General features: G+C 41.7%; 1 protein-coding gene across 1 annotated transcript in view; it reads left to right on the top strand.

Moving 5' to 3' along the window:
- Positions 1–23261, top strand: part of LOC128736534 (uncharacterized) — a 156081-nt gene that overhangs the window by 89781 nt on the left and 43039 nt on the right. Inside the window, 2 exon segments of the mRNA XM_053831018.1 lie at positions 7518–8020; positions 16232–16331. Of these exon segments, the coding sequence (XP_053686993.1) occupies positions 7518–8020; positions 16232–16331 (603 nt within the window).

Raw genomic sequence — 23261 nt, 5'->3', positions numbered from 1 at the left:
TTTATACGCCCCCATAAAAAATTCCTCGAACTTTTCCCCCTATTCAGTAAGTTTGCATTCCTATCCGCGACCTACTAATCGGCATCTGCATTAATAGATTTGATATTTTTGGTCGGTAGATGCGTAAAATGCAATCTGTCTAAATTGTTTATCGGGGCATACACTCACCGCACCGTTCGGCAAACGGTATTCGTCGTCTCTTTCATTCTATAGAGTTCTTATGGGAAACAGCGAGTTTGACCTCTCGATCGCTGTTCATAAGGATGGTGGGAGAACAAAAGAGGCAAACATAGAAGCGCACACGGTCTAACTTTAGAACAGTGTTGTCAAAGCAAATAACATTGAAACACATCGTTGCTTCATTAAATCACTGAGAAAAGCTTCGAAAATTATTGAAAAAGCTGTCTTTTTTGTTGTTTTCAATACAAAAAAATTAATTATGAACATGCATTTCTCTTGAAAGTATTGAACCACGTTTTCACCATTGGAGGTTTCAGTTAATTTCGAACCTATAATTATTATTTCCAGAACCGAAACAGTGTCTTGGCAACACGATAGTTCATCAGTTATGCTGCAGCTGCTGTTACTGGTGAACAGGTTCCATCAATTCAGAATTTATTTTCAGTTTTGTTATAAAATAATAAAACTTTCGACTAGTGACAAGGCCTTAGATAATAGAAAAAAGATAGTGAATAATATGTGACAATTGAGTGCTTGACTTTTAGAGTAGTTGTAATCAGTGCTGAAAACTGTCATGGATTGGTTAGTAGCGAGGTGGCGATTGCCTTCAGCAGCTGAAAAATGTACGTTTTTGGACAACAATTTTTAATTCATCATATTTCTTGTCGGAAACCCAGCAAATTGTGTTTGTGTGAATTGAATGTATGGTTAAGTGATTTGTGAAGATGTTCCTATAAAAAGATTATGAAAATATGAATAAAAAAGTGCCTTTTTGGCCCATTTATTTTCAACTGATTAAAATAGGTGACACTGCTTAACTCGTTCCTTACCCTAGAACCTATTTACACGGACAGGTATTTGCCAGAAGGCTGGCAAAGGGTGAACATGTGCATTCCATAACCTCTGTTCATTAACTCCTATTCCTACCTCCACGAGGTGCCGGCTGGGGTACGCAACTTCGGTTGTCGTATGCTAACAGGAAAGGGGGCACAGTGGCTCCCGCCCACATTAAGATGGCAGCCCCATCAGCGGGATAAGGACCTTAGGTTAACAGCCTACTGTACCAGAACACACAAAAAGTTACCGAAAATGAAAGAAGAAATCTCTCCGGATTATTGGCAACGACCTTTGGCATGAAAACACGGACACGAATCGGAACATGGAATATACTGACCCTTGCCCAGCAGGGCAAGCTGGCTCAACTTGCAAGGGAAGCTAGCCGCCTGAAGCTTGAAATCCTGGGGCTGAGCGAGGTCCGCTGGCCGGGTACTGGCGAACACAGGACATCATCCGGGCAAGTCTTGCTCTACTCTGGCATACGAGATGAAAATGCTACTCGAGAAAGAGGAGTTGGATTCCTACTGAGCCCAGGGGCACATGCGGCCCTGATGAAGTGGGAACCAATAAATGAGCGAATAATCGTTGCCAGATTTAGAACACGGGTTAGGAACTTTACGGCAATCCAGTGCTATGCGCCAACAGATGCTGCCGACCTGCAGGAGAAAGAGAGCTTTTACAGCCAGCTGAACAGCGTGGTTGAGAAAATCCCGAAGGGGGACATCCAAATTCACATGGGCGACTTCAACGCGAAGATTGGCTCAAACAACGCGGACCTTGAACGCGTCATGGGACGCCATGGCCTAGGAGAGATGAGCGAAAACGGGGAGCTGTTTACAGAATTACGAATAACGACATGGTCATTGGTGGATCGTTCTTCCCCCATAGACCAGTACATAAAGTCACGTGGGTTTCCCGCGACGGCCGAACAGAAAACCAAATCGACCACATCTGCATCAGCCGGAAATGGAGAAGGAGCCTTCTTGATGTACGCAACAAACGCAGCGCCGACATTGCATCCGACCATCATCTTGTTACCGCTGAGATACGTCTGCGCGTCGCACGTGTCCAACGACGGGAGGAGAAAGTTGGGTGCCGCTACGACGTCCGCCGATTGGAGAATCCTTTGGTGAAAAGGGCCTTTGTTGAACAACTTGAATCTCGAGCCTCGGAGTTGCCACCTGGTGGAACCGTTGGAGAGCAATGGACCGGCATCAAGAACGCCTTCATCACGACCAGTGATGAAACCCTCGGCAAAGCGCGCAGTGGGCGGAGGGAGTGGATTTCGGATGAAACTTGGAGGAAGATCGACGAGCGGAGAGAGGCGAAAGCCGGCATTGAGCGAGCGCGGACCAGATCGGCTAAGACAGCTGCCCGTCAACGATACGCCGAACTGGAGAGGGCTGTTAAACGTGCTTGTAGGCGGGACAAGAGAGCCTGGACTAACTCCCTAGCCGAACAAGGAGAAACCGCCGCCGCCAATGGTGATATCCGTTTGTTGTACGATATTTCTCGCCGCCTTAGTGGTGCCAGGATGAATACAAAGATGCCGCTAAAGGATAGAGCTGGTCAGCTATTGACTGACCGTACAGAACAGCTTAAGCGATGGACTGAACATTTTGAACAACTCTTCCGAGTTTCAAATGTCAGAGACCAACAAAACCAGCAGCGTACGACGCCTACAGTTCGTCGAATAAATCGCGTGAACTCGGAGGCGCCATCGCTGGATGAAATTGTAGCAGCCATCAAGAGTATGAAATCCAATAGAGCGCCAGGGATAGATCGTATTTCAGCCGAAATGCTCAAAGCTGACCCATCTTTGTCAGCCCAGATGATGCATCAGCTTTTCAGCAATATTTGGGAAACCGCAACTTTTCCGGTGGACTGGATGCAGGGCATATTGGTCAAAGTCCCTAAGAAAGGAGACCTAACGGAATGCGGTAACTGGCGTGGCATCACGTTGCTCTGTAATACTCTCAAAGTACTCTGTAAGGTAATCCTCAACCGGATCCAGGAGAAGATCGACGCTACTCTCCGGCGGCAGCAAGCTGGATTCCGTGCTGGCCGATCGTGTGTAGATCATATCACAACGCTCCTTATTATATTGGAGCAGATCAACGCATTCCAGGACTCTCTTCTGCTGGTGTTCGTTGACTTCGAAAAGGCGTTCGACCGACTCAATCACGAAAACATCTGGGGCGCACTTAGGCGTAGAGGAGTTCCAGATAAGCTAGTCCATCTCATCGAGGCTCAGTACGAGGCGTTCTCGTGCAAGGTTTTGCACGACGGCGTCTTGTCCGACCCCATAAGGGTTACTGCTGGCGTGAGACAGGGCTGTATTTTATCACCGCTTCTGTTTCTCATCGTTATGGATGAGATATTAGTTGGAGCAATTGACAGTAGACCAAATCGAGGATTGCTTTGGAATCCTCTAACGATGGAGCAGCTAAATGACCTCGACCTAGCCGACGACATTGTCTTGCTCGCACAACGCCGAAACGATATGCAGAGCAAGTTAGACGACCTCTCCGAGAGCTCCCAGGCAGCAGGTAGTGAACACTGACAATTCCACCAACTTTACAGTAGCGGGGCAACAAGTTGAGCAGGTAGCCACCTTTCAATATCTTGGTAGCCAAACAACGCCCGATGGTGGTACCAAGACTGATATAGCCACACGGATCAGGAAGGCCAGGGGTGCCTTTGCAGGTCTGCGAAACATTTGGCGCTCAAACCAGATCACTCTACGTACGAAAACCCGAATCTTTAATTCAAACGTTAAATCCGTACTGCTGTATGCCTGCGAAACGTGGTGCGTCTCAGCGGAGACAACGCAAAAACTGCAGGTATTCATTAACCGGTGCCTGCGATATATTATTCGTGCCTGGTGGCCTGATAATTGGATATCCAATGAGGAACTCCATCGTCGGTGTCATCAACGGCCGATAGCCACAGAAATTCGTGAACGTAGGTGAAAGTGGATCGGACACACCTTGAGGAAAGGAGCGAACGAGGTTTGCAGAGCAGCACTCGACTGGAATCCACAAGGACAGCGTAGAAGAGGCAGACCCAGAGGCTCATGGCGACGGAGCTTAGCCAACGACATCCGGGCTGTAGACGAGAACCTGTCCTGGCGACAGGTAAAAGCCATGGCGGGTAACCGTCAGCAGTGGAGATCTCTGATTTCATCCCTTTGTTCTGCCGGACCGGCGGACATGGACACATAAGTAAGTAAGTAAGTATTTGCCAGAATAGACATACCGTTATTAATCTTCAAATTAGCAAAAATTTGAATAGGACCGAAAATCTTGAAATGGTTTCAGTCATATCTAACGGAACGCAAACAAATTGTTCGCTTTCAAAATGCTCTCTCTGACCATATTCAAGTCACCTCTGGGGTTCCCCAAGGTTCCAACTTGGGCCACTTCTTTTTATTTGACCCTTAGATGACATTTCCTTCATACTTAGCCACTGAAAAGTACTTGTATATGGACTAAATGCACAAGTCCAAATCCACAAGTATTACTAGGTAATGGAACGTTGGTGATGTTCGAGGAAAACCGACGAAAACCGGTTCAAGGTTCGTTAGTCAGGTGATCTCCAGGTGACTTTGTGGATATCTTTGCGGGTAAAGAAAGTGCTTCTGTTCACCACGCCACCGGAAGCTGCAAAGTTGATGCATCGCTGACCGTTATCGTTCGTGTCGATATGCAGGCTATGAGCTCATATCCTCAATGACGATTTTGATGTCCCGTAGTGAGCAACAATCCTACGTTACCAACTGCGCATAGAATGCTTCCTGGTCGTCGTCGGGTCTACCTTCGTGTGGACAGTGATGGTGTAGTCTGGCCAGTGACGTTTTTGATGGTGTAGTTGAAGAAAGGGTCTTTTATTCTCAACATGCACATACTCTCGTTGATCGCTTTCTAGTCTATTACGTGATGCAGCATTCTGCTCACCATTACGAAGCCTGCTACAAGCTCGTTGGTCGCTTCACCACTCTGGAAAAATTGGGCTTTGCTGTCACGGATGCTTCACACCTTCTTGCCTTTGCGATAGATCTCCTGCAGTACCACAATCCCGAACGGGGTTCTAGCTGATCGAGCAGCACCCTGTCGCCACACACGAAAACTAACGATCTGCAGTTCCAAGTACCAAGTTTCCATTCCATGTCCTTATTTCGTCGCCTTCGTCCATGCCGAATGTGTTAGATTTAGATAGGTTGCTGTATTAGGGCCACGCTACCGAGTCTCGTGGTGGGGCTGCCATCTTATAGTGTCGAGACAACACTTCGCGTCTTTTTCTGTTGGTACGAGCTTGGTTTCCACCGGGGTTAGTTATCCAATCCCCGCTAAGGTTGTTCGTATTCCAGCTGGTACCACGAGGAAGCAGGAAATGAAAATGATGCCAAATTGGTAACCTCACGGTTTATGAAAATATTTTTTGTCTAATTACAGTTAAATCTTCTATTTTAATGAATAAGCTTGCACTGCTGACATATTCAACTAGTTAATTAGTGACTTAACTGTACTGTGAGTTAACTGTGAGTTAACTGTAAGTCAGTTTCTTGTTCGTCACACGAAAATTTTAGGCAATAATTAATTCTATATTGTGTACCTTAAATGATCTTGATATTTGTAATAATTTCTGTTGGATACAACGGGAATAGACAATTACGACGAAGCAGCACGAAACCATACATAGGAAAAGCGAATTTTTTTGAGGAAGGTGTAAATAAGGTACATATGGGAAAGATCTAAACCCGCTAAGATGTCACGAACGGGAATATTTGGTTGTCTATTTCCAGCCCGAAGGGAATCTTTCAATTGGGATCTAGCTACTGTATCGGACAAAGCCAAACGACAAACGAGCACAATTAGATTGATTCACTTTACAACTTTACGAAATGCAACAACAGGCAATTAATATATGCTACGCCATGCTGAACTATTTCACTCTACTATTCTACTGTACTTTTGGACTACGAAAGTTCAGCTCCTATTGTGCGCTCAACGTACAAATAGATGTCTTTGAACTAGATTCTGTGGCTGCAATAGTTCCGGTGATGGTTCACGAACAGTAAAGGCAAGGTTTTGAAAATTTAAAGCGATGCGATGGCGTGAAACAGACAGCGAAACAGTAAATTTCGAACAGGACGCGTAGCGTTCGATAACAATGGATACAATGGATGCTCAGACGAAGCGGAAAGTTCGCGGGCTGATTCGATGTGGCCTGACATTTTCGTTCTATCGAATGGCTCGAGGTTACTACAAGCGTCTAACTGAGAGCTTTCCATTGGACATAGATTTACCGACGGTTGTTAATTGCCATTGCTGTCTTCTTCGGTTAAGCTTGCTAGCTTCTCTTGTCCAATGCATAGTGGGCTTCACAGTCAAGTCGGTAGATGTTTGCTGCATAAATAAAATGAGAGCATATCAACGCTGCTGGTTTTGAAATGGCTTCAAACTGCCAATGGTATTCTAGGACGGAAATGCAATCCCAATTACGCTTAATACAATCCGTCGACCTTCGGCACTATGCTGTATTCACCGGCAATAAAGCCAGGATCTAATGAAAAATCCACAGCAGGAGAAAATGATTTTTATAAAATGATCTCAAAATTGAAAACAGCCGGAAAAGAATTTTCTTGTTATTTACAGGCGTAACAAAAGTTCTGCAATTGCAGTGCAAATTGAAGAGCTACGGGAGGCAATATTGCACTTATCGTTCGACTTGATTTTCAACGAACAAATATCGAACGATTTTACGTCATTGTCATAGGTCATAGCATCTCTTTGAACTTTACACAAATCGAATATTCGCCATGATATCAAATATAAAATCTCATTTCGTCGATTTCGATTTTGTAATCAAATATTTTAAGTTTAACCTAAATTAATGAAAAAGTTTTCCCATAACTGTCAACGATCAAACCTGCGTGGCTATCATGTAGGCAGGCATGTCATGGAACGGAAACAAACAATTGCATGCCATACCTACCGTTTGAATAGTCTTCCCGAAATTTATGCCTCTAGGGAACCATCTGCAACAGATAGGCAGACAGTCAGTCACTAACTTCAATCGAAGTGTGCGGAACATTTGATATGGATATGTTTGATGACAGCTGCATATTAGTTTTCAATTTCGCATGACATCGCCGGCTGGCAGGAAAACATACCTTCGGTACACAGAGCATTTTGCTTCATTTTACCGTGTATGTCCGATGATTTGATTTGCAGCCAAGGAAGAGAAAAAACAAGCTGTGACGGCATGGACAGGTACAAACAGAGACAATTTTAATTGCTTCAGCAATAACGCGATCAAAGCTGTTCAGTTGTTTCCAGCTTATTTATTGACTTTTTGAACAGGAATCGTAATATTGAAAATTGAGCTTTTTCGACGAAAATCACTTCCATCACTTGTAAACATCGGAGTAGAATTTCAATTGTCATATCTGTGCACTAATTTCCCTTCTATTTTTTCTCTTTTTTCCTCTTCAACAGCTTTCTCCCGAGACGCGCAGATATCATTTGACAGTGATGGATGTCATGGTAGATTACATCCGACATAAATGTACGGTCCTGACCGGGGAGCGCGATCCGGTAATGCTGCTGGCCGAGTGCAACCAGATCGTCAGCAACCTGTACATCATTTTCGACGGCGACAGTGAGTTTGTCACATTGACGCTGCTCAAGACGGATCTACTGGCCGGCAGCAGTGCCGTCGCTCTGATGTATCCAGTTTTCGAGCAGATCCTCACCACCAGCCAGTTTCGGCTCTCCACGTCCGGCCCGCTCGGTCTGATGGAATACGTTCGCTTGCTGCTTTGCTACAAAAAGTGGAAAGCCATGGTTCCGGCTCGCCGCGATAAGGATACTATCGCTGCGCTGGCAATGAAGATATTGCCCTCTCGCTGTCCAGAAGCTACCGCTCGACAAGATTTGCCATTTGTGCGAATGCTGCCGCGAGTAAGCGCAACGGCAAAGGAGCAAAATAATGAAACCAGGTAAGTTGGTTCAGAAATTCTACCGACTGCGTTTTAATGTTTCGCTATTCTGCATAGCAAGCATGGTTGCGCTTATCAGAGCATCATTTTGCGGTTGAGCTGGGCATGCTTTCTTAAAATGGTAATAATAAATGATAAGCTATTTCCGGTCCTGATTCATTTTTGCTCAACAACATTAATCAAAATCATTTGCAGCTTCTTTTCACCGGCACCCACCATACTCTGAATATAGGAAGATGAAAAGCGCCAATCCCTTCGTTCCTCAGTATTATGGCTGCCATTGCACACATTAATGTGAGCATGACACAAATGATAGATGAAACTCAACGTTATCGTATTGTGAGTAATGCATTTTATTTATGCAACAAAAAGGATGCATTACTTTCCCTATGTGAACATATTTTTTGCGGCAGGTGATTAGTTATTGTCAAGCGTATGGTTGCATGTCCAACCGCATATACATTATTATGAGTGACATCGTTATAGTTAGCACTAGCAGAGATTTTTTTGAACTCACACTTTTCGTTGGAAATTTAATTACTCATTCCTTCACTAGCCAAAATTTGACAGTTTGTCAGAACATTGTCGTTCCGCAATCGTGCTCTCAATCTCAATCATTCTTGTGAAACTGTCACAAATTGCACAATGCTTCGGAATCATTTATGCAGAAATTCTATTCCTACCAAAGGAATTAAACCGCCAGAAACGGGACAGATGGTACAACAAAATCCTTCAGATTCATACTTGCTGACGAAAATCATCCACCGGTACGCCGCCGGTCGAAACTGTTAAATGATGCAGCAGGCATGCAGACAGACAATCGGTTTCAAAAGGAACAGCTTCCTACCTCTGGCTGCGCCGCGGTGGGAGAAGGGATCAACCGACAAAAGCAGTTAGCAAAGGAAGACAAATTGTGTTTGTAAATTCGAAATAAAAAGATAAAATCGTGCATGAGCATAAGCGCCGGATTTTTCATGTGCGGTTTCGATACTGGACGCTAGCTATAGACATGCTTACCATATTTCTTACCGGTTTCGATGCCAAGGAAGAAGAAAACTGAAAACTTGATCGTAAAGTCCAAGGAAAACAAAAAGCATAAACGAAGAAATCCGATGGACACCACATCCATTGGTCATCCATTAAACTGAAAGCTGGCCTTCCGGGTAGAGTTTTGATGTACAGCTAGTGATAGAGGAAAGTGAATTTCCACTCATACATACATACATTCGTACATTGATGGCTTAGTCAGATGGATTGTCTATTCTAGATTACCGGTGCATATGGATTACTGTGTTTGTTAGAAAAAAGTCCAGTTACTGTGCTTGGTTGAATCACCTTACGGTGTCCCGCAGATTTTTTGACTAAGCGAATAAATATTAAAACAAATGATGAAATGACTGGTGTGTTCGAGTGTGGAGCATTAAAACAGCATTAAAAAATTAAACATAATCAAAACGAAATTTGGTCAGAATTAAGGTTCACCAGTCGGCTGATAAAACTCGCGTATGTATAAAATATACCCGACAATGGCCCTCAGCATTATGCCCAGCAGCTCCTATCCTTCCTCCTGGCGGCAACCTTAGTGAAGATCGGGTTACCTTGTCAGCCTTAAGCTTCTGATGTCGTATTAGGGACGATTCTTGTCGGCTTGACTTTTCCTCAATCTAGTTGGCGTCTGCACTCTAGGGGAGGAACGGCTCACGACACTGTCTGATCCGGAGCGGGCGGCAGAATTAAGAACCGGTTTGCTTGCCTACGAACGGCCAAGAAAATTCGACTCGAAACATACAATATGGACAAAGGCGATGAAATAAGAACATGGAATGGATGCTTAGTACCTAGAACTGAAAATCGCTTAATTTCGAGGGTGGCGACAGTGTGCTGCTTGAATAGCTACAACCTTGAGGGTTAGGTATCGTAGCACTTCAAGAGATCTTTGGCAATGATGAGAAGGTACGGAAGTTCAATGCTGGCAAGGCTTAATTTTACCAGAGCGATGGAATGACCAACGGACTGGAAACAGGCTTTGTAGTGATGGGCAGACGGCAGGAGACAGCTGTTCACTACGGGATATCAAGATCGTCATCGGGGGTATGAACGCCGGTATACCGGTGATCGGACCCCTTAGTCTGCACAGCGGCACTAACGATAACGGCCAGCGATGCATCAAGTTTGCAACTTTCAGAGGCCTGGTGATCAGAAGCACTTTCCGAATCGATCATGTGGGCGGTTTTTCTTGCAAATTACCAACATGCGCTCCATACCTAGTAGCGACACATGAGCTCTCAAAACTATCGATGGTATACACCTCGCGAAAAAGCCTTCCTCCTCGGTTAAACATTCAGCAATTAGACAACCCGTAAGCTGCCGAAAACTATGCGCGCCTGCTGGGTAAGGCGCTTCCTTTCTCTGTGAAGGACTTTGACTCTCGAAGATGGATGGAACAGGATACGCTAGATTGTCAATGAGGCCATAACCGCGGTGCTAGATAAAGAAACCCCAATTGCACGAAACGACTGTGTGACGGGCAATGTCAGCAAGCGCTGGAGGTGGGTAAACCATCTAGGCATTGCCACGAAATAAAATTTGACCAAGTATCGTCGAGCGCGGAATGAGAGGCCATGATCCTGAGTAGGAAAAAGCGGCAGAAGGAGCATAGATATCGTCAAGAACTAGAACAACTATTTCGTGCTAATGACACTTCATTGAATAATTTCCAAGATTTGGGAGGTGGAGAAACTACCGGACGAAAGGTGTGGTTTGTCCCGTAGAATCTTCGGTAGTACAACGTGCCCATGCCCATCATATTTTCGTGGTTTTCAGAGCAGCATATTATACAGTCGAAGAAGAGATCGGTCGGCTGAAGAACAATAAAGCGGCTGGGGCTGATCAGCTACCCGGCGAGCTGCTGAAATACGGTGGTGACGCACTGGCTAGAGCGCTGCACTGGGTCATTGTCAAGATTTGGGAGGATGAGCTACTACCGGAGGAGTGGACGGAAGGCATCGTGTGTCCGATCTACAAAAAGGGCGACAAGTTGGATTGTTGCAACTACCGCGCAATCACACTGTTGAACGCCGCCTACAAGGTACTCTCCCAACTTTTATGTCGTCGACTATCACCATTTGCAAAGGAGTTCGTGGGGCAATATCAAGCGGGATTCATGGGTGCCCGTGCCACCATGGACCAGATTTTCGCGCTTCGGCAAGTGTTGCAGAAATGTCGCGAATGCAACGTGCCCACGCATCATTTATTCATCGACTTCAAATCGGCGTACGACACGATCGATCGAGATCAGCTATGGCAGATTATGCACTACTACGGATTTCCGGATAAACTAACGCGGTTGGTCAAGGCGACGATGGATCGAGTAATGTGTGTTGTTCGAGTATCAGGGGCAGTCTCGAGTCCCTTTGGATCTCGAAGAGGGTTACGGCAAGGTGATGGGCTTTCATGTTTGCTGTTTAACATCGCTTTGGAGGGTGTGATAAGAAGAGCGGGTATAGACACGAGCGGCACGATATTCACGAAGTCCGTCCAGCTTCTTGGTTTCGCTGACGACGTTGACATCATTACACGTACCTTTGAGAGGATGGCGGAAACGTACATCGGACTGAAAGCTGAAGCCAAACGGATAGGACTTGTCATTAATGTATCGAAAACAAAATACATGAAAGGAAGAGGTTCTAAAGAAGTGAATGCTGACCTCCCTCCCCAAATTCATTTAGACGGTGATGAAATCGAGGTGGTAGAAGAGTTCGTGTATCTGGGCTCACTGGTTACCGCAGACAACGACACCAGCAGAGAAATACAAAGACGCATTATGGCAGGAAATCGTGCCTACTTTGGACTCCGTAGGACGCTGCGGTCGAACAAAATTCGCCACCGCACGAAGTTAACAATCTACAAGACGCTGATTAGACCGGTATTCCTTTACGGCCATGAGACATGGACTATGCTCGTGGAGGACCAACGCGCCCTTAGTGTTTTCGAACGGAAGGTGTTGCGCACCATCTACGGCGGAGTGCAGATGGAAGACGGAACGTGGAGGAGGCGAATGAACCATGAATTGCATCAGCTGCTTAGGGAACCACCCATCGCTGCCACCGCAAAAATCGGTCGCCTGCGATGGGCTGGACATGTCGTGAGGATGTCGGACGACTGCCCGGTTAAAAAAGTTCTCAATAACGATCCGACTGGAACGAGACAGCGGGGCGCGCAGCGAGCAAGATGGATCGATCAAGTGGAAGGCGACCTGCGGACCCTACGTAGACTACGTGGCTGGCGAATTGCGGCCATGGACCGAGTAGAATGGAGACGACTTCTTCGTACAGCAGAGGAAACCACGGCCTGGAGCTGATTAAGTAAGTAAGTATATTATACAGTCGAGCGCGAACAGCTATGGCAAATAATGCACGACATGGCGAGCGGTCATAGAAATGAGAGGCACGATCTTCAACAAAAGTAACCAACTTCTTGCCTTCGCAGACTACTTTGACATTATTATTAGAAACTTTGGGATGACGAAGACAATCTATTGGAATCTCAGGTCTGCGTCGGCAATTATACGAATAAGCAGATTCAAGCCAGAAGACGGACGTACCCTTCGTATAATACGTTTCGATTAAAGAACATGTTCTTCTTCTTCAGCATAGAGCCGGGGTGGCTTGTGTTGTTTCAAGCACTCGTCTCCATTCAACTCAGTCTTGGGCCACTCGTCGCCAATTTCCTAGTAGTCTCAGAAATCGCAAATCGCTTTTGACCTGGTCGAGCCATCGTGCATGTTGGGCCCCCCTGTTCCTGGTGCCGGTTGAAGAGGACTATTTTTGTCGTACCGACAAGTACCAAATAGAAGCGCAATGTCGTTGAAGAACAGCAAGAAAAACAGTGGTCCCAAATTGTTGCCTTGAGGAACTCCTGACTTATTAGTAAACACCGATGAAAGACTGGATTCGAGTTTTTTACGAAACACTCTACCACTGAGGTATGAGTTGATGAGTTGAACCATTCAATCAATTGCTGAGACGCACCGCGTCAAGATGTTTTCCACAAGAGTATTGTGTGGTTAATTTGTTGGAAAGCAGCTTTCAAGTCTATATAGATGACATCTATTTGTTTGTTGTTTTCCATTGCCGAAGCACACATCGATGTAAACTCTAACAGATTAGTGCAGACAGACCTATCGGGCATGAAGCGATCGATGAGCTATGATATTTTAAGTTTTTACCATCACTGGTAGGCACTACTTGAAGGTATTCGTACACCGTACATCGTCGCGCACTTTAATGTGGACGTTTTGACAGATGAGCCTGATTGCTGGACTTTCAGCGCAAAAGGATATTTGCTGATTTTTAGTAAAAATTTAAATCATTTGCCCGATTTCAATGAACAAGTTTATTGCTAGTTAACAACCAGGAAATTGTTTTACTGAATCGAAAAAAACAATTTTGGTGTTTGAAGATGAGTTCTGAGTCTAATAATCCAGGTCTTTGATTACTAGGACTCTTTCAAATGTTTCTCCAGATACTATGTAGTCGAATAATATTGAATTGTTCTAACACGTGAAAGAAACCACAAAATATTTCGACACGCTAGGAGGTAGTCAGTAAATTGCGCAAACACCAGTTAGAGAAAAAGTCTAGCACGCGTTGCAGCTCAATGCAATCCGTTTCAGATCATCATCAGCATAAATGAGTTTTAAGTCAGGCGGATAATGAAGCAGACGTAATTAAAAAATAGTGACAACAGCAGCGGTCCTAGGTTACTCCCTCGAGGAACAGCAGACAAGCTAACGAAGCTGTTTCATTGAATGCTACCTAATTTGACACAGAGCAGGCGGTCAATGAGGTAAGAATTCAATCACTCAGTAAAATGTGTTGAAGCACCAAGACTTTCAATTTTAGTCAAGAAATAGAAAACGCAGCTTTCAAAACGCACAAATAGTGTTCACTTGCACGCCACTTTCCATATTTTGAATGCAGTGATATGTAAACTAAAGCCTGTTTGTGGTTGCTGAATTGCCTCTGGGATCTACCAAGGTAAAAGACCTACTGTTCCATAGAAACTGAGCCTGTTCAAGTTTTAACCGATGTAGAATTGAACACGCTCAAAAAAGGTTTCGCAAACAATGTACAAATACCATCAGGTGTATTCGAGCTTTCAGTGCTTAGATACATACTGGTAGGAAGACCTCTTTACGCTCTTTACGCTAACTGTTTTCAAATTACCAAAACCGTTTCGTATTTTGACTGATTGTGAGATCTGACTGTGTGCGTAACATATGCTTGGAGTAGAGAAAACGTTTGTAGAGCCAGTAACTGTTACTAGTGTTACAGAACGGATGTTTTGTTATTGGATTTCGTTACCTGATAGATGGTAAACAATCTTCCTTGACACATTAGTAGTTTTGTTTTTGCATCATATAGTTTTGATTGTGTGAAGATGTCTGATTTTGTGCCAAGTAAACATCATTTGCGGGAAGTGTTGATAATCTTATTTCATTCGAAGAAAACGGAGACATCAAGAACTTTAAAAAGTTTAAGGAGATGCTGCTATTAGTGCAACAACATACCATGATTGGTTCTGTTGCTAACAAAAATAAGACGGTGATTTCGATATTAAGGATCGTCCGCGTGAAGGAGAACCCAAAAGCTTCGAGACATTCAATGGGAAGCATTGTACAATGAGAATTCATGCCAGCGTCTTTTTCAAGTCATCTCATCAAGGCTTTTTCAAGCAACTGTATTCGAGCATAGCAACTGAATGAATTAAGAGCATGGTGTGCATTTGAATGGAACAGCCCAAGTAACATTTTGAGTTTTATTGCTCTTTTATTTTAGTATTTATGACCAATTTTGGTCATGAAAACAATCATAAGAGTGTAATAAAACTTTCAATGTTACTGACCTCCCAAGTAATGTTAATGTGTTAATTATGAATAACTGTTACAATCGAATGTTACAATCATTAAAAACAGTATTGAATTCAATCGATGAGATTAAACCAAGCACTACTCGCAAAAATGGTCGCAATGCGAGCAGAAGCATGAAGTGGTGATTCTACAGCGTTTGACAGCGAGGACAGACAGCGCTTAGCAGCACGTTGCTAAGTTCGTTAAAACCTACTGTTATTAATTTTTCTGTTATATGGCACTTGGTGTGGCTGATCATACGGTTCCGCCCAAAAATGGCTTGGCTCGTAGATAGTCTTAAAAACAAAGACTATTTATAGGACTATAAAAAATTCGATGACAAAAATTGTAGCATTGCACTTTCATAAACAAAAAACAGCGAGAAATTAGTTGCACAACTGACATTTCACGAATTTTGTAGATTGGATATGCTGTTGTTACCGGATATTTTTACTGCTGTATCCCTGTATCTTCAAGCTTTTTTCAAGCATAGAATAAGCACACTAGTGCTAAGCTTCGATGTTTGCATTCACCTACGGATTTCGTGAAAGTAAAATTGATGCTGACACCTCCAACTATCAAGTACGAACAGTGCACACAGCATTTAATGCTACATATGGTGTGGTGATTGGAAAAAACGCTCGTCTGCTGTTCCGGTTTGCTTTTCATCTTTACATGACGTAATGGCCGGTCATTGGCGTAACTTTTTTCGGGGGATGCTTGGTCCTTCCACTAGTTTAGTCTGAGTTCTAGTCGGAATGATGACATTGTTTGACAAACACTTATCACGATATGTTCAGCTGCTGTATTGCCGTTATTGTTACGCTTGTTTTGATATGTTACATATGTCCGGTTAGCCGACCATTGTTCATTAATTTATAGCTTTAGAGCCCATCCATTTCTGAAGCTCAAAAGTTAACTGTTATACAACGATGGAATTTTTAATATGTCTGTAAAATCGTTCCAGAAATAGTACAATACAATAGTTCCGTTGACAAAACCAAATCCCTGTTGGTTTCCGATGTCATTTGCTACAGTTGAATGTTATTGATCACACTTTTCCTTCGATGAGTACAAATTCTTCGATTTCGATTCCATGATCATGAATCGCGTGAATTTCCGGTAATCAAACACCAAGCGAGCCAGCGGGCGGAAAGTAGCTCCGCGGAAAGCACTTTTTTTGCAACAAATTTTTTATTCACACCATTACCAGCAGCGCTGAACAGCGCGCGCTCCTTTTATCGATAAAAATAACCAGTCATCCGTTTTATCTCTCTATCTCTTCCCACAAACTATAACAGATTCCTCCTGGCTAAGGATTTGATGGATATCGAGCAACTTTGCACAATTTATTTCCGCGAGTACGAAAACCGATTTTCGTACCTCGCAGCGGAGAAACTGGTAAGTCATTGTAGTTGAATTATATAAATAAAATTATCATTTTACAACCCGACACTTTGCAACCGATTTTACTTCCTTTCTTCAAATACAGCTTAATGGTGGTATATGGCAGAGCAAGTGCAGCGCTCTTGCACCGTCAAGTGAAAAACTTGCATTTGCTAAAAAGTTTTCCTCTATTCTAACTCACACTGTGTGCATGTGCATCACCACCAACCAGCCAGTAGTCTCGTAAGTGGGATACGATGCGTGTTGGCTGGAGAAAAAAACACACCACCACGGAATGACTGTGAAATGCGAGAGCGGAAAAGTTGGACGATTTATTTTCCCCTGGAATGCTACCACGCGCGAAAGCAGGAACCGAAGAAGGCGGGAAACACGGGTAGAAAGCGTTCGATTGATTGTGCAGGAGATTGAAATAGGATGTCGAATGCCATGCGATGTCCACTTCCAGAGTAGATCGGATTTCGTCTGGTCTGGTGGCGAATTGCGCTGCTGGCTGTGGCAATGGCACTTTATCATGTTCGATCAAGATTTCGTTGAATTTGTTATTTCGTTTTCTGTCTTCAGTATCCAGGAAGCAGTGAAATATTGAAACTTTCGAATATGCAAGTTTTATTTTGCTTGCTGTTCTCGTACAACTTGAACATGAACGTTGATTGGCGAGATTGTTCTGCCGGTGTTTACTCAGCTAAAAACAAGAATTTAATTTTTTGAATACGCAGCGTTTAGTTCCATTATGAACGATAAGCAGCTTTCAACGTTGTATGAGGAAGCCAAATGGTCTGGAATCTAGTACAAATTGTTAGCATCAATGAAATAACTTTGAATAAAAGTCTGCTGTATGAGAATAGGAGAAAGTTTCATCCTGTCTTCGTGACATTTTTTTTTGTACAAAACATTTTGCGTATATACACTTTACAAGTGCTACTGGCTGCAAGATAAGATGCAGTGTTACAGTATTGTACTTTTAAGTTCTCCATAGTTGGTTGTCTTTCATCTTTGGTGATTCTCATTAGATGTTTGTTTGAAACTTAGAAGCACTATATCCCCGCTATGGAGGCTATGCATAGTAAATGGCACGTCTTTCGCAAAGCTGGACAATCGAAAGGTGTGCACGTTGAAACGATAAAGCAAAGTAGCTATACTAACGAACGCGGATATACGGAATTTTATTGCACGGTATATGTCTTTGTTTTTGTTTGAGTTATACACACTCGTGTTGGGTTGGGACACACCTTTTCTTTAAAATTTGATATAAAACAAAATCATTTCTGTTACTCAAAAATCTAAGGTTTTAATTTAATCTGCCACTATTTTTTGCGAAAAGTAAATTAACTGCACTGGAGTTATCACACTAAATTAAATATCAAATTTAGTTCCATCTAATTTTACTTATTATTATTCCTTTTAACTAATTCCTTTTAACTAGATATTAATCCTGAATATTTACCTAATTCAAAAATTGGGGTCAGTCCCGGCGTAATGGTTAGCATTCTCGCCTTTCACGCCGAGGACCCGGGTTCAATTCCCAACCCCACAGAAGTCACGAATGACCCAAGCTAGTTAAAGTGACTATAATCTAACAAAAAAAATAATTCAAAAATTCATATCTCATGAATGATGAACAAAGTAGAGTAAGCACTATTCGCAGATGGATTACCAATAGATCTAGAAGTAATCCGTTTCCTATTGCTTCTGAAGAAAAAACGCAAAAAGCAATAGGGTAAGCGTGGCAAAAACTGGTCATTCGGTAAAAAAAAAAATCGTGACAAAATGGAAGAAAAACGGGACCTAAAAAAAGAGAAAAAAGAAAAAATCAGACAAAAAAGAGGGGAACGAAAAAGAAAACAAGAATGAAAATGACAAAAGTAAGAAAAAAGAAAAACGATAAAAGAAAAGAAGAAAGAAGATGATTACAAACTTGATAGAAAAGGAGAAAAGCGGAATAGAAAAATTGAAAAAGAAAAGAAGAAACTATGTGAGAAGGATAATGATGAAACAAGAACTGAAAAAATGGAAACGGAAGACAAAATTAATAAAACGGTACAGAACGTTACAGACAAGGAGGAGAAACAGGACGTAATGGAACGTATGATTGTATGTTCCGTCATAACTCCAGAACGCTTTGACCGTTCTCCACCAAACTTGGCACACACGCTCATTAACATACGGGAATCTGCACTTAGGGGTTGACAAGCGAGGTAGGGGACCCTATTGAAAGAGAGAGCCCAAATAAGTAAAAGGGGTTACGGAATAGAATACAGATTTACAAGTGGCTGGGAGACAACAGAAAGGGGGAGCTGACAAACATAAAAAAGAGGTAAAATTGACAAAGGATAAAGCTAAAGGTAAAACGGAACCGAAAAAAACGAAAAACATGAAATAAAAAAAGGAAATCTGGAAAGCAAAAGAGAAAAAAGGTAGCCAAAACCAGAATAAAGGTAACAAAAAGAAGGAAAAACGGAAGAGACGTAAAGGAATAAAATGAAAAACGAGACTGGCAAAAAGAAAAAACGGAAAGAAAGGAAGTAAAACGTGTGAGAGTAAGCCGAACAATGTCAATCCCAATTCAAATAAATCTTCGTATCTGTTTTCGTCCCATGTCCAGTTTAAAGCCTAATTTACTTCCCATTTTAAGTCAATATTCAACTCTGATTCATATCTAATTTCAGTTGTAAAACTTACAATCCAAATTACTCTAAATTAAAGTCCAATTTCAAGTCCAGTTTTAAGTTTAATTTCCAGTTCAATTTTAAATAAAGCTTCAAACCCAAATTAGTCCAAATTCAATTCTAATTTAATGCCCTATGCTGAGTTGACTGATTTCAAGTCCAAATTCAACTCTAATTTCTAGTTCTAAGTCTGCAAATAGGTTCACCATCCTACGATTACTCAATTTTTCAGGCCAAAACATTCTTCTGGAAGATCGAGTGCTCCACATTTTGTTTCTGTCTGAGTACGCTAATGCTCAGACGAATTTCCAGTGGATTTCGAGACTTTTCGCCCTCTGCTGTTGCTGGAGCAAAAAAATAATGGAAAAGAGAAGGGAGAGAAACGTGATAAAAACGGGTCAAACAGGATGGAAAAAGAGGAAAAACTGGCGCGAAAAAAATAACAAACAATCGTGACAATATGGGAGGGAAAACGGGACGTAGGAAGAAAAGAAGAAAACAAGAGAAAAAAGGAGATTGGACAAAAAAAGACGGAGAACGAAAGAGAGAAAAATGAGAAAAAAATATGCAGGAAAAACGATAAAAGCACGAGAAAAAATGCCGACAAACTGGACAGAAACAAAGAAAAAATGGAGGAATAAAATGAATAATAATAATAAAACAAATAGAAAATAGAAGAAAAAGAATAAACGAGTACAGGAAAGTTGAGAAACAAAAAGGAAAAAAAGGGTAAATGAAGTGAAAACATTTAAAATGGAAATGGAACGAGATAAAACGAAAAACAAAATGTGTCAGAAAAGGAACGGAACAGAGGAAACACGAAAAAAAAAGATGAAAAACGGAACGGAAAATAGAAAAACAACAGGAAAATCAGGGGTGAGAAGAGCAAAATAGGAGACGGAACGGAGCGGACAGAAAAAGCTAAACTAGAAAAGGATGAAAATACAGGAAAGACGGGACAGAAAAAGAAAAAAATGTGACAGAAAAGTAGGAAAACAAACCAGAAAATAAGGGAGCAAAGAAACCAATAGAGGAAAGGAGAGAAACGGTCAAATGGGATATTAAAGGAGAAACATGGGAATGGGAAATGGGATTAGGAAGAGAAAATGGAAATTTATAAAAAAGGATAAATGAAAAACGAAAAGAAGAAACAAAATGCCATCTAAAAGAGAAACTGACGAAAACGTAAAAGGAGAAGCAGGAGAGTTAGAAAAAAATGAAAACTGGAAACAAAAATAAAGAAAAAATGGGTGAATGGGGAAATACAGGACTGACTAAGAAACAATGGGACAATGATACAAAAAAGGAAAACTGTAAGAAAAGCAAAAAACCGAACAACAGAAAGAAAAACAACAGGAAAATCAAGGCTGAAAATGGCGAAAAATGAGACAAGAAAAAAGAGAAAGGCAGAAAATAGTAAGACTAGAGAGAAAAGGAGAGAAAACGAGACAAATAGAGAGAAGACGTGACAGACAAAGAAAAAACGTGACAGAAAAAGTGAGAAAACGACAAAGAGGAAGGTAACCGATACAGGAAACGAGGAAAACGCAAAAAGGAGGTTCATTGGAATATAAAAGAAGAAGAATGGCACAAAATTGGAATTGGGAGGGAAAACGGGATAGAAAACCGGAGCAGACAAGACCAAAAACAAGAAAGTAGAAGAGTAGAAAAATTCAAAAACTGAAAAACGAATAAGGAAAAGGGGAAAAGAAAAGAAGTAAAACTGGAATCAAAATTACAAAAAAATGAGTAAAAACAAGAGGAAAAACAGAACTGACAACAAGAAAAAAACGAAATAAGAAACGAAGAAAAGCGAAACAACAATACAGAAAACACGACAGACGTGAAAAAGAGGAAAAACGGAAGAAGAAAAAAACAAACTAAGTACAAAAACCATGAAAACAGTACAGAAAAGAAGATAAACGTAATAAAAAGTGGAAAATCGAGATTGAAATAGAGAAAACCAGAAACAGAAAAGAGGTACAATATGGTTCCGATTATATCAGCTCCCAATTATATCGGCTTTTTTTTCAGATTTAATCAGCACCATAATTTTTTTTGTTCTTTTTAAGTTAGGCCATTACAAATATTTAAAAAAGTTTTTGTCCCTCAGGTGTTGGGCCACTGAAAGGGGGGGGGGGGGCGAAGAAAAACAAAGAGAATTTTTTAATCGAGCCAAAAAAATGGATTTTTAGCATTTTTATTTTAAGGTTAAACGTGAAAACCAAATCTATTCTTGCTTTTAATATAAACGTTGTTAATTTTCATGCAAAAGTCTACGAAAAGAAGACAAAAACGAAAGACGCTGTTTGAATTTCCATTTTTATTTCATGCTCGAAGTGATAACTCAAATCGTACACTCATTTTTCAAGTTTTTCAGGCTGTAGAGCCCACAGACAATTGAATTTATAAAACAAAATATAACTCATATCCTACAACTTATTTTTTTGTCCCCCGATTTTTCAAGCCAATTTTCAAGGCGGGGGTGACAAAAACTTTTAAAATGATTTGCAATGGCCTTATTTAATATCACCTATGAGGTTAAATGAGCAGCCAAATGAGTGTTTCAGGTGTTTTAATCAGCTAACTGGCACCTTTATCTCGTTTGCTTTGCGTTGACGAGAGCTAACATCAGGCGGGCTCAGGAGTCGTGGGCCCCACTGACAGCTAAGAGCTAACTTGTGTGAAGAGTGGCAAATATATGATTTCTCGTTTACGCTAACGCTAACAGTTTGGCATCGAAAACATGGCTGCCTGCCAGCTACTTGGTTTTAATCCTTTATGGACCTGGCTGGTCCAAACAGCGAAATTCGGGATCGCGTGAGATTACGCCAAAACGTGAGATTTGTCGCTTATGATGTCTTTGGCAATACATGGGTATGAAATGGGGAAGGCAACTAGGAAGAAGCGCCCAACATAGCTCTAGCCATCCCAAGCCCCTACCTAGCGCCTCCACGTGGCCATACCTGGAAATACTTCAATTTGTATAATTGAGTAGCCAAGCTAGGAGGTGCGGGGTCGTGCGGTTTTCAGTTCCTAACCTTACAATTGTAGTTTTAGGCAACCATTAAACCACACGACTTTATTTTCAAGTATTATATGATTTAAACTAATATTTTTGGCAAACTAATCTATTTTCAGAGAGCGAAATAAGGCGCTATATCCTTGGCCAATTGCAGCCTTGCTTCTGGTCTAAATACCATTAGTTCATCCCTGAGGGTCCGGAGTATCACTTAACCTTTATTAGCAAAGATACTCCCAACGATTGTAAATAAATCATTATCTATGTATACGGGAAGCGTTTGGTACGGGAGGTCCACGCTTTCTTCCTTCCCTTGATTTCAAGGAGTTTAATGGAATTAGATATTTTTTCTGGTTCCACTTGATTCCTTGGAATTCTCTCTGCGGTACATGCTGCGCAGTTGGCCTGGCCGTTGACAAGAAAAATGATTGATTCAAGTAATCGTCATTTTCCAGGATGCCTTCAAGAATTGGCTGCGTTAGTGTGAGATTAGATTAGATTAGATTATGATGTCTTTGGCAATACATGTTTCTTAGTATAAAAAAACGCTTCGTTTAACAGGAACCATTATGTGATTAATCACCTTAAAAGTGAAATATGAAATTTATTTTCTCACATATTTGAAATACAGGTTTGATGCGTTCAGCAAAGATGTAATAAATATTAATACAAACAACTTTTTCAATAACATCATAGCTGTATCGCTTCATAGAAAATAACTGTGGATAAACCCTTAAAGCAGTTTTTTATCTCTTATTTATTTTGGTCAATTTTTACATATTCAGAGTGTTCTAGAAAGTTATTCATTTTACTAGAATCCACGTTTTAGTGGAACATCATTATACGCTATTTTCTAAATGTTTCAAGATATTGAGCTTTTTCGGTGAAAATAATACTTCTTTGAGCTCCAATATTTCTCAAGATGGCAATTGGTGGCAGATCAAACAACTCACACATAAAAGTCCAACAAAAACCTGTAAAAAGCAAGTATCAGCTGTCTGTATCTGATTGTATCCTCAAAAGTTACAGTTATTTTAAAAAGTAGGTACTTTAAGGTGCTTTTTACAAACAAACCATTATATTTCGACAACCATAAGAGATAGTTACTTGGCACTCTTTGAGCAAAAAAAATTTCCAATTATATCAGCCCAAAATTCACGAATGGGCTGATATATTCGGAACATTACTGTAAAAAATGTGAGTGAGTAAGACGCAATATGTCCAATCCTAATGTCA

The sequence above is a fragment of the Sabethes cyaneus genome, chromosome 2, assembly GCF_943734655.1.
Source record: "Sabethes cyaneus chromosome 2, idSabCyanKW18_F2, whole genome shotgun sequence".
Lineage (NCBI taxonomy): Eukaryota > Metazoa > Arthropoda > Insecta > Diptera > Culicidae > Sabethes > Sabethes cyaneus.
Note: the sequence above shows the minus strand (reverse complement) of the source record. Positions and strands in the feature narration are given on the sequence as shown.